General features: G+C 35.5%; 2 protein-coding genes across 24 annotated transcripts; one reads left to right on the forward strand and one right to left on the reverse strand.

Moving 5' to 3' along the window:
- The first annotated feature begins 1349 nt into the window (after positions 1-1349).
- On the forward strand, positions 1350-5938 carry LOC107867009 (phosphatidylinositol transfer protein 3). Of its 6 annotated transcripts, none has more exons than XM_016713088.2 (6): positions 1350-1608; positions 3935-4034; positions 4381-4557; positions 4795-4893; positions 4992-5237; positions 5447-5938. In XM_016713088.2, the coding sequence occupies exons 2-6, from the start codon at positions 3975-3977 to the stop codon at positions 5750-5752; spliced, it is 888 nt and encodes a 295-aa protein (XP_016568574.1). In that variant the 5' UTR covers positions 1350-1608; positions 3935-3974; the 3' UTR covers positions 5753-5938. The 6 variants fall into 6 exon arrangements, with proteins under 6 accessions (XP_016568574.1, XP_047267290.1, XP_047267289.1 ...); XM_047411334.1 differs by having other exon boundaries at positions 1600-1646; XM_047411333.1 differs by lacking the exon at positions 1350-1608 and adding an exon at positions 1950-2426.
- Positions 5939-6730: 792 nt separating this feature from the next.
- On the reverse strand, positions 6731-11584 carry LOC107867008 (uncharacterized protein At1g01500). 18 transcript variants are annotated; one of them, XM_047411319.1, is made up of 5 exons: positions 11267-11447; positions 10894-11003; positions 10446-10567; positions 8885-9745; positions 6731-7271 (listed from the first exon to the last, which is right to left on the reverse strand). In XM_047411319.1, the coding sequence occupies exons 4-5, from the start codon at positions 9590-9592 to the stop codon at positions 7053-7055; spliced, it is 927 nt and encodes a 308-aa protein (XP_047267275.1). In that variant the 5' UTR covers positions 9593-9745; positions 10446-10567; positions 10894-11003; positions 11267-11447; the 3' UTR covers positions 6731-7052. The 18 variants fall into 18 exon arrangements, with proteins under 18 accessions (XP_047267275.1, XP_047267276.1, XP_047267287.1 ...); XM_047411320.1 differs by having other exon boundaries at positions 11231-11447; XM_047411331.1 differs by lacking the exons at positions 10894-11003; positions 11267-11447 and adding exons at positions 10212-10324; positions 11004-11244.
- Between the last annotated feature and the right edge of the window lie 449 nt (positions 11585-12033).

The following is a 12033-nucleotide window of genomic DNA, read 5'->3' on the forward strand; positions in this document are numbered from 1 at the left end:
ATAAAATACTCTAATTTATTTAGTTGATTGCATAAGGAAAAGTTAATTATCGTATATTTAATGGAATATTTAGATAGCATATTAAACAATATTATAATTAAATTATACAAAAAATTATATTATTTATGTAGCGTAATAATAATAATATATAAAATAATTGTATCACTACACAAATAGTACATTACAAAACCAGCATAACTATTAACCAAACAGCCCCTTAATAATTATTAAGTAATTGATTACATAAATCTATTGTGTTAATTAAAAAATTAACCTTAAAAATTAAACAAATCAAGATGGATCCGGGGTAAGCGGGTCAACAAAATGCATCTAACGCACGGCAAATTTGACTAACGTGACAGATCTCAACACACATGGCACTCATTCAAGATAAAATCAACGGTGGATATTCACCGTAGAGACTCAACAACGTAGATCCAAATGCCACGTGGCGTTTGTGACTAACAAAAATTCACTTTCCAGACTAATATAACACAAAATCATTCAGAAACGACCAAGAGAGTCGTGCAAATGACTTATTTGCCCAACAATTTATTTATTAATTAAATCGCCAAACATATAAAAAATATTTTAGCCTCCGCTCACAAATAAACACTTAATTTTTAGAAGTGCATAATTAGATATATTCACTTAATCAAGACAAGTAATAAAACACTCCAACTCATCTTTAATATGTCTCATGGATTTCGATGTTAACACGGTATAAAAATTGTAGAGGTATCTAAGTGACGAGTTAATGTGCCTAATATAGTTACTCACCAACATGAGTTGTGATACAGCGGATGAGGCTGCTCACCCTTAACTAGAGGTCAAGAGTTCGATCCTGGGCATGGAGAAAACTCTGTTGGGAGCGCTTCCCCCCGAATGAGGTCCTACGCGGCGCGAATCCGAATTAATCTGACTCCAATATGAATATCGGACACCGAATGAGAAACCAACAAAAAAAATATAGTTACTCAAAGAGTTTATTTGTCAGTTGAAATCAAGTTAAAGTGTTTATCTATATATTATATTTATTTTGAGTAGATTTCAAAAATCTAATTTTCAAATATTTTCAAATTAACTTAAATTTTAAAACTTTCACACATAAAACTTAGGAATTTTTATCAAATAAAATAAATATCCAAACGCACAAAAAACCACAAACTTAAAAAGTACTACAAAATTCAATTTCAAAATTTATGGCGAAAGCTAAATTTAGTCAAACCACTATATTTTCCTATGAACAAAGTAAAATTGCCAAATAAGTAGCTTTTTAAAATAAAAAAATCTTATGGTCCATTTTTAATTTTAGGCTATATAATGTGTACAACACCTATATGAATGTGAGTATAGGTACATTTAGAGAGAGAAAAAGGTTTGTGCGCCTCAGATATATATATACACATCTGTATATATATATATATAGAGAGAGAGAGAAAGTAAAGTGCGTGTAGTGTATGAATTAATTAGTAATTTATTTCCCCCTTCCCTTTTTTATTTTGGCAGAATTTGCATGACATTCTGTTGAAAAAAAGTACCCCTCAAAGCTCACTTTTTTGTTGTGCTTCTCCTTTCTTCCTTCAGTTTTTCTTCTTCAGTCATCAGGTAGGATTCAATAGCTGGCGGACGGTTCACTTCTCTTTGTATTTTTTTTTTTTTAACTTCTGTTTCTGCATGTTTCTTTTTTTGTTTTCTTTGATAATCGCGTAATAGGTAGCTCTGTTCATCGATGCTGGAAAAAGTTACCTAGTATCTGTCTCTGTTGAAAATTGAACGTGACCTATTATGGTGCAAACCAACTTTATTGAACCACTGGGCCTACTATTTTTTTTTTTGTACTTTTATTTATTATTTTTATATTTTTTGTGTTTGCTGTTGCTAATGGGGTTGTTGGATCTGTTGATTGTTTGTTATTTTGGAGTGGTGTTTTTTTCTTGTTGACTAATTTGTTTGTGCCTTAGACCCCACTTGATGGGAATATACTGGGTTTGTTGTTGTAATTTGTTTGTGTTAATCTAATGCTAAATGTTACTAATTGATTTGGGATTTTTGAGTGGAAATAACCTATGTACTTTCCCGAGATAGGACAAAAGGGAGTTGCTAGGCCTTCAAGTGGCAAGCACCCCTCAATTGTTACCCGTGGTTGTGAGTTCGAGTCATTAAGAGAGCTAAAAGGGTGGGAGTTCCTGCAAAGGGCTAACCCCTCAATTGTTACCCCGTGGTTGTGAGTTCGAGTCATTCAGAGAGCTAAAAGGTTGGGAGTTCCTGCAAAGGGCTAAGAAGAATTTTTTATTTTTTTTAGAAAAAATCCAAAGGTAGGGTAAGGTATACGTATGCTCTATCCTCTCCTGACCCTACCCTACTTGTAGGATTACACTGGGTATGTTGTCGTAGCTGAAATGAACCTGGATAGAGCTGATTAGGTACAATGATTCTGGCCTAGGCCAACCAAGATTGAGGTGTAGTCAGATTGACTGACAGCAGATTACGTTGTACAGGGATGTGTTAATTTTATATAGTTAATTTATGATGGCTTAGGGAAAGTTTAGATTTTATTTTTTTTTCAATCTTGTAATACCTAATTGTTCTTATATATGAATCACCTATCTGTTGTAGGTAGATAATGAGTCAAGCCTCCAGAGACTGCTCTGCTAAGACTGTGTTTGGTGGTTTTTGTTGATCTACCACCTAATTTACACTTCTTCTTGACTTTGACCTTAAGAATAGTTCTTTCATTTTTGTTTTAAATGATGAATAATGATGATTTGTGCTACAAAATCTTATGCTCAAAAGGATGAATTTTGTACTTGAAAAACAAGAAATCGTAGTCGCTAATTTTTACTGTTCATTTAGAGGGTGAAATATGGAATGCATGACACTATTTTATCCTACACTGATTAGTGAATGTGATGTTCACTAATCAGTGTAGTTCAAGTCTAGTTCGCCTCAAATTAGTGGAAGTTTTATGCTTTCTCTTATTCAAGGCCTTGTTGCATTCTTAAGAAAACATGGCAAACTACAAACCGTAAGTATTAGAACGCAAGCATAAGCACTTGCAGTAGAAATTGATCCCTTTCTGGTGGGGGGTCTTGCTGATTGAATGCTATATGCTATGTCATTTTCTTATATACGCAATGCGATATTAATATTTTGTACTAGTGCTGCTCTGATTCTAACCTTCCGCGAATTGGCTGGTGGTTCCTCATAAAAACAATCCCTAGTGAAAAGTGCACCGAGCATGCTGCATAGTACTTATTAGGATCTCTTCCCAAATCTATTGCGAAGTTGTATTTGTAGTTGCATTCGCAAATGTACTAGTGATTCTTCTAAATGCAGAGTGACACCTACCATACTGTGAGAATCTGTACTTTACTTTTGTACTTGCTGATGCGTCTGATTCTTGGAAGTGGACAACTTGATAAAATGATATTTGTTTAGTGACAGAGTACCTGATAGGGTTTCTAGACCCGTAATGAGTTGCCTTTAGAGCTTTTACTTTAGGCAACTTCGCTGCCTCTCAATTTCATCATCCTCTTTGACTAAGCATACAAATGTTGAAAGATGCAGCATATTGTTCTCTGCTTCTTCATTAGACTGCAACATTATCTTTGCTTTGATATGAAAATTAAATTGTTTCGCAATTGTGAAAAGCCTATCTGGGATATGGCAATAATTCGTTTGCCTTTTGCCTTATGGTGGCCCTTTTAGGAGCAATAAACTGCTACAGTAAGTGTTACTGCAAATCTTACGTCTTTTGTTCAAATAAAATGCTGGTTAGAACAATGTGCTTTTCTTGCTTGCTAAAGCCAAAACCCACTGTGTGGCCATTTCATCTGTGAAAAAATATTGCAATGCCGCATGGGTATTTCAATATTAACAATGTTTTATTAGCTGAAAGTTGCTCACTTATTTTTATGCATCTTTCTGTCAGGTAAAGCTCAAGTAAGGGACCAACTATAGTAGCATTGACCATGTTTCGTCGCAAGAACCATTCTCATAGTGAACAGCAGGGTGAGGACCAGCAGCACAAGGTAACCAATAGTGCTAATATTTAGATTTGTATCTTACATGCTCCTGCTCTCAATTAGATTATAGTTGATTGGGGATTTCTTATGTACTTACGATTCACTTCTAATGTATTTGCTTTCTTATCATTCTATGTTAATTTTGAACTATGCTGGAAAGGTATTGATGTTTTGTGGTTGCATAGTCGTTGCATATTGATACTTGGCCTAGAAAGGTTTGACAATGGATGATTGAATCCTCTTGATGCTTCATGGCTAGGATGATAAATATAGAGTGGATTTTTTAAACATTAGCTTATGTTAGCTTGTTATCCTGTATGAGCTCTTAGCGATTGTGCCTTTTTTTTTATAGGTAAAGGAGCTTAAGGCTTCCCTGGGGCAACTCTCAGGGCGCAGCGCACTGTACTGCACCGATACATGTTTAAAAAGGTATTTGGAAGCACGGAACTGGAATGTAGATAAAGCAAAGAAGATGTTGGAGGATACACTTAAATGGAGATTATCGTTTAAACCTGAAGAAATTCGCTGGGTAAGGGAACAATAGATTTCACTAATGTGGTTATCTTTTTTGGATCAACAACATGGCTGTTTATCAGAGCTACCTATCAAACAAAAAAAAATGCTGGAAGTAGGTGATGATCGATTTATGTTACCATTCAATGCCCTGCGAATTTTATATTTAGACCTTTGCAGATACAATTTCCTGTAAATACCATATTACTCTACAATTGCTTTTGCTGACCATGAAATGGTGTTGCACTGTTAGAATGAAGTAGCAATAGAAGGTGAGACTGGGAAGGTGTATAAAGCAAATTTTCATGATCGCTATGGCAGGACAGTCCTTATATTGCGACCAGGAATGCAGGTAACGTACAAGCAAGTTGATGTCTTCAAAAGCTTTCTTTTTGTTATTTTTAATTCCTATTCCATTTTGCAACTTAAAATTGTTGCTCATATTTGCAGAACACATCAGCACTAGACAACCAGATGAAGCATTTGGTGTATCTGATCGAGAATGCCATATTTAATCTGCCAGAAGGTCAAGAACAGATGGCCTGGTTAATTGACTTCACTGGATGGTCTATAGCCAATAATGTTCCTGTAAAATCTGCTCGTGAGACCATCAATATTTTGCAAAACCACTACCCTGAGAGACTCGCTGTAGCATTTTTGTACAACCCACCGCGAATTTTTGAAGCATTTTGGAAGGTTTGCTTTCAATCCTCTTTGTTTTCTCTTACCCTCCTCCCTGCTAGTCGAACAAACCTAGCTTGTAGTGTTAGCTATTTCAAAGACCGCAAATTACATCTCTGATGTCATGTCCTCCAAATTTCTTACTCTCGATTTATGATCTATTTATTCTTTATATTGTTCAATCATTAGCCATCCCCTTAACGTTATCTTTTTCACATTTCCAGATTGTCAAATACTTTATGGATCCCAAAACATTTCAGAAGGTCAAGTTTGTGTATCCAAAGAACAAGGACAGTGTGGAACTGATGAAGTCATACTTCGACGTGGATAATCTTCCTACTGAGTTTGGAGGAACAGCTACTTTGAACTATGATCACGAGGAGTTCTCGAGGCAAATGGCTCAAGATGATGTGAAAGTCGCCAAGTTTTGGGGTTTCGACAAACACCCCCCTGGTGCTAATGGTTACTCTGCAGTAGAGGTTGCTCCGGAACCCGAAGCTGTTGCCCTACCAGCCACTGCAAGCGCTTAAACGTTTGTTCTACTGACAAAGTTGAGTCTTATATGCCTAACTAAGTTAAAATAAATAAGGAGGAATGTAAGATTATGTTCTCAGAGACTAGAACACTACCTGAGAGGTTATTTCAGATAACTTTCATTGTAGAATGTATTTTTGCTTATGCAGAAATCAAAAAGTACTACTAGCTTTTTAAGACCATATTCTCTGCTTTCCTTTTTTTCGTTTTTATCAGCTAAGAGAAAGTAACAACAACAATATACCCAGCCTACTCCCAAAAAGTAGGGTCTCGGGAGGGTAAAATGTACGTAGTTCATACTAAAGATGAAGTAGAGAGGTTATTTTCAATAGACTCCGGCTAGGGACTCAGCTAAGAGGGGTGGGGGTGGGGGTAGGAGTGGGGGTAAGATCTGAGGGGAGTGGGACTCAGCTAAGAGAAAGTTGCTCCATAAAATACTGCAATCCTCTTGGGGGGGGGGGGGGGGCGGAGATCTGAAGAGAGTATGATGTACATGGATTTTACGCCTACTGTAGGAGGGTAAAGAGATGGTTTTCGGTAGATCCTTGGTTTAAAAGAAATATGACAGCAAAATAACGACATACAAAGCAAATGAAGCAACGGGCAGGAATACATATACTGAAGAATAACACACTATGCCACTCCCAGGCAAATTGTGACAACACTTCAATACTTGCTAAGCTTCGACCTTCAAATCTTCCTATCTAGTCACGTCCCAATCTTTCATCTATAATAATGTATTCTTATTTGATTTAGGTCGGGCAAACATTTCCAATACACTTCAACATCAACTATTTACACAATCAATCCAGAGGATCAAAGTTGTGTGCAACAACATGCAAAATCATGTAAGGAAAAAGAACCAACTTGATCAATCGAATTCATCGAGTCATAAGGCCAGGCTATACAGATTAAACGCGTAACATATACTGATACTATCGTTGCTGAAAAGGCGCAAATACCAGGCCATAACGTTCTCACACGAAAATCCTTTCTATTCTTCTCAAAAATAAAAATTTACACACAAATAAACAAGCTCAACATGGTACTATAACATTACCTATACATGTCCATACATCTTTAGCAACTGTTGCACTCCTCAGCACCAAAAGGCCGCCAACTGGAGAGGTAAAAAAGGAAACTAGGGGGCCGCGAAGGAGGAAAAAGAAGCAGAAAACATATTACACATGAAAACGAAAATGGTTAGAAATGTCGAAAATGTCTGGGAAGTAGAATATACTCTTAAAACAAGTTTCTCTCTGTTGTTAGCCTTTATATGTATGCTATGTATAATAACTACATAAGGCGCCTTCTTAAGTTTCGTGTCGTACGGACTAATAAACCAACTCCTACTCCAACTCCTACGCAAATGCCAAGGCCAATCCCAACACCAACTCGGACCCCAGCATTGAACCAGGACATTTCTCCGTCTTCTCCATCCATAAGTTCTGTTCGTCCCCAGTACATGTTGTAGTCTTCTTCGCTTTCTGGCTTATAATTTCTGTCTTCTGTTGCCTGTAAAAACATAAAATGAACTTCAGAAGCTGTGCAGTTTACATCAAGTAATCATACATCTGAGAAACTATGGGATTTATCTAATTAATTGCACCTATAGAACTTACTTCGTGGTTCAAATTAAGTACTAAGAAGTGCTAAATCCAACCGCTGCCTTGAGAATATTTTGCAATCGAAAAGACACAGAGAAATAAAATATCTGAAACTGAAGATGAAATGCAAATACATTTTCGTCAACTTCAAATTAACGGCCTTAGATTACTGGAGCAGACACTTCAATATTGTCCAACTGAAAGAAATTGGAAGGAAGTTTTCTCGGAAGATCTACAAATGCTTGGTATCAATGCAGACTTAGAGCTAAAGATAGGGTAGAACGGAAATCGATATAGCAGATAACCATTAGTTGAGGATATGTACTAGAGAACTTCTATTATTATTTAATTACGCATATAAATTGAACTTATTTTTAACTTTTGTTTTAGTTAGTATGATGGTGATAAGTAATGAGCTCAAATGAAGAAGTGAAGATTCATATAGCCGACGTCAACTTGTTTAGAACTAAGGCATAGTTATTGTTGTTGTATTCCGTCTGAATTTTTGTTTCAGGATCTACACATTCAGACCACCAACAAAAAATCCATCTAATTTAAGGAGATTATATAGGAAGAATCTATTCTAATTTAGCTCAAAATAGACAACCAGAATGGTTAAGTACTCTTTGATGAGATGAAAACGATTGCAATTAGAGAAAGATGGTCGCCCATCCAGTTGCTATACTGATGATAACCCTCCATGCACGCTGGTCTTTAGAAGGACAGTGACAACTTTCTTTTAACAGTAAAGAAAATCTAGAAGGATAGGGACAATTCAATAGGAAAAAATGAAGAAATTATATATTAAACAACAACTTAAAAAGTATGAGCTGCCCATACCGTCTGACATGTTTAGCCTTTAGGATAAGATTCTGTTTCCAGTGTCAGGTAGTTCTCCTAAAAGATGCCAACCTTTTGTAGGTTGTGACAAAATAAATAAACATGTTTCATGGTATGAAACATTATGGAGGTAGATGCAATGTTAGAATAGAATATAGCATGATTTTTTAGTACATTCACCGGAATACCATTAATGTAGTTACATTTGGTCAGAGAAATTTGAAGAAGGTAGAACTATCTTAAAGGTGCCTATGCAATCAATAATATAATGATTTTGAGGAAAGAGCTGTCCAGTATAAGCTAGCATGTATTACTTCTTGACAGATCACCAACATGGAAAAGAGACGTAAACAATTTGGGCTTACACGCATAAGAATTTTTGAAAGACAATCCGCACAAGTGAAATTGTGTATAGTATACCCCTGTTATCATTTGGAAAAGAAAAAGGGTAAAACGTCTCAAAGAATATCATCAGGACACTAAATAACTGAAGGCAATGATGTCGATTATCTCATTTCACCCACTGGTGAACTATGTAAAAAGTTTGGCTGTAAGCATATGCCATACCAGCAATTTCGCATGGTTAACATTTCGATTACAGTGACCACTGCAGAGAATTCAAGAACAACAACTTAATACGACAATAAAAATAAGAAACAAGGTCGGAGGAATAAATAATACCTGCAGATCATGTTCAGGTGAGACTTTTTTATGCTGTTCAGCTGTTTCATGCTCCGGTATGGAGTCTAACATACCCTTTCTATGGTGCTTCTTCCTGTGATTTAGCTGCAAAGTCTTAGTTAAGATGATAGGTGTCCCAGAGAAGCAACCGGTGACGTAGACTTCAATTGTGGGCGACAATGATTCAGAACCCACAATGTGTTTTCCCTTCAAAAAGCCAGTGCCAGCACTCAAAACTGATTCACAGTTCATGCTCCATCTCCTAAGACAGTTTTTAGAATCCCCGGAAAAACCGTTGATGTTCGCCATCTCCAAAACCCCAGAGAGAACAAGATCATCTTTATAGGAAACCTCAAAGGTCACACTCCCTGTCAATCTTACGCTATCTGTGCTCACAAATGTAGCTTCTTCAGCTTTCTTATCAACACGATCCCTTCGAAGAAGGCAAGAGGATCCTTCGGAGTACATGGAGCATCTTTTACCATTTATTTCAAGCAGCGTATCGGGGCTTAGAGGGATATGGTTAAGAGTAAGACTTTCTGGGGTTGAATCATCGACCATAAAATTGCTGATTCTGATGTAGAAAATTCTAATATCAAACCAAGATAACGATAATTTCCCACAAGATTGGTAGGAAGGGTGCCTTATAATTTGCAAGCCAGGATCAGCTGGTTTTCCATTGCTCAGAAATTCACACGAGTTCTCCATGAATTCAAAGTTTATCCCTCACTAAAATCCTTCACCATCGACTGATATAAGCACATGATAGAACCGTAAATCTGGCACCCCCGTAGGCCTAAGAACCTTGTTTCAATTCAAATCCCTACTCAACGTGGTGCGATGAAGAATATCTGAATCTGACTGCCAACAGAAATCCATTTATTTTTCCAATCAGACAATCAGATAATAACTTGTAAGAAAACAAAACAGGAACCATAACCGAAAGCATAAATTGAAATGGAAGGTTTTGCTAGGTACCAAAAGAAACCAGAATTTCAGGAACAGAATACCTTGAAACAAGGAAGAGAAAAGACATAATCAACTATTAAAAGGCTATAAAAAGAAAACTAAACTACCTTACAAAAGGGTTGATGGACCAAAAAAAGACTACTCAACAAAAAGGATTAAGAAGTAATTTATTCCAACAAGGCTACAAAACCAAACATGGAAGGGTTCACCCAAGAAGAAAACCTTCAGATGACCCGGTCATACAAAAATAGCTTTACTAAAAATTGCATCAGAACAACATTGTCCGCAAATTTATCATTAATCTTGTAAAAAAAGAAAGATGAAAACACAAATTAATCTAAATCAAATAACACCTCACCTGCAGCATCACAGGTTAGAAGACTAAAAGACTATGAAGATTGAATCTTTTTCTACTTTTCACCCTCCTCCAACCCCAAAAACTATCAGCATATTGTAATCAACTTTTGGTTCCTTATAAAAACCAAACATTGAGGGAATCACCAAACAAGAAACATTGTCCACAAATTCATCATTGATCTTGTTAAAAAGAAAGGTAAAAACACAAAATAATCAGAATCAAACAGCACCCCACCTGCAGAACCACAGATTAGAAGTCCAAAAGGTAATCAAGATTCAATCTTTTTCTCCTTTTCACCTTCTTCACTCCCAAAAACAAACGACAATTTGTAATTGAATTACACCAATTTTTGGTTCCTAATAAAAAATCAAACAGGGAGGGGATCAACAACCAAGAAACTTCATATGACTTGGTCACACAAACTGGCTTTCTACAAAATATTGCATCAGAACAACATAGTCCACAAATTTATCATTAAAAAAGAAAGGTGAAAACACAAAATAATCAAAGTCAAACACCATCCCACCTGCAGCACCACAGATTACAAGACTACTTTTTCTACTTTTCACCTCCTTTACTCCAAAAAAACAATCAGCAAGTTGTAATTAAAGTACACCAATTTTTGGCTCCTTAAAAAAAACAAACAAGAAACATAAAGATTCACAAAAAGAAAAAGAAGAACCTGCTTCATATGACTTGGTCACATAATATCAGAACAACATTGTCCACAAATTTATCAGTAAAAAAGGAAAGGTGAAAACACAAAATAATCAAAATCCAACGCCACCCCACCTGCAAAACCACAAAATAGAAGTCTTACAAGTAATCAAGATTGAATTTTTTTCTACTTTTTCACCACCTAAGGACCATCTTTTGGTTCCATATAAAAAATAAGATAACAAAATAACAGCCCATCAAGAATAATAAATACAAATCTCACAAATTTCCAATCAACACCCCCCAACTCCCACCATAATCAAGAAATAAAGACCAAATCTTTTTCCAGATAACAAACTTACAAAGACAAAATCTTGCATCCACAACCACAAGCTCACCTTTCAAATAACAAAAATTATCAATCAAATCACTTTCAAAATTCCAATAAAGGAGCAAGCTCCTTTAGATTGCCTTCTCTAAATCTTGTGGACCAAAATTAAGTACAGTGATGCTGTTTTTTGGAGTCTTCCTCCCAACCAAATCAGCTTCTTTTTTTTAATCCAATTGTGTATAATATGTATACAGTATGTATATACAATGTATGTGTGTCATGGGTGTGCGGATATAGACTTATAAAGTTAATAAAAAAAAGTTTATTAGTTTGACAAAAATATCCAACCAGTAATGTTCGTACGCATAAAAAATATATAAAGGAAAAAAATATTGATGGTGATTTTGAACCTTATCTGATAAGGAGAATTATTATCATTTTAATTATTATTTAATTTGAGTTTTACTAGGTCGGTATATTTAATTTAATTGAAAGTGATGTTTAGCTTTGAGGATTTAAGAATATAGTTCTAGTTTTGACCTACTTTGAACCTAAACCACATCTACTATCAAAATTTGTGTGTTTGTTATTAAATTGAATTGAATAAAAGGATAAAATTTAATGAGAAGTGGTGTTTTTAGTATGAGCATGATTGTTATTTCAGTAAGAGGTAGCATAATTAATTAATATTTGCTTTATTTCGTGATTTTAGGTATTTTTTGTGTTTGAATGCATATTTGACTTGTATAAAATAAAAAGTATTTTGGGCTAACTTACTTTTAAGCAAATGAATTAAAAACAGCGTTACTAGTTATGACATGATTTCTTGATTAG

This window comes from Capsicum annuum, chromosome 4 (assembly GCF_002878395.1).
Source record: "Capsicum annuum cultivar UCD-10X-F1 chromosome 4, UCD10Xv1.1, whole genome shotgun sequence".
In the NCBI taxonomy this organism is placed as follows: domain Eukaryota; kingdom Viridiplantae; phylum Streptophyta; class Magnoliopsida; order Solanales; family Solanaceae; genus Capsicum; species Capsicum annuum.

Bases quoted from the DNA above. Each gene is read 5' to 3' on its own strand.
- LOC107867009 (XM_016713088.2), top strand. From the start codon at position 3,975: ATGTTTCGTCGCAAGAACCATTCTCATAGTGAACAGCAGGGTGAGGAC. The intron at 4,035-4,380 runs GTAACCAATAGT...TTTTTTTTATAG, and splicing joins GTGAGGACCAGCAGCACAAG to GTAAAGGAGCTTAAGGCTTC. The intron at 4,558-4,794 runs GTAAGGGAACAA...TTGCACTGTTAG, and splicing joins AACCTGAAGAAATTCGCTGG to AATGAAGTAGCAATAGAAGG.
- LOC107867008 (XM_047411322.1), bottom strand. From the start codon at position 9,592: ATGGAGAACTCGTGTGAATTTCTGAGCAATGGAAAACCAGCTGATCCT. The intron at 7,272-8,884 runs GTATTATTTATT...ATGTTTTTACAG, and splicing joins CACCTGAACATGATCTGCAG to GCAACAGAAGACAGAAATTA.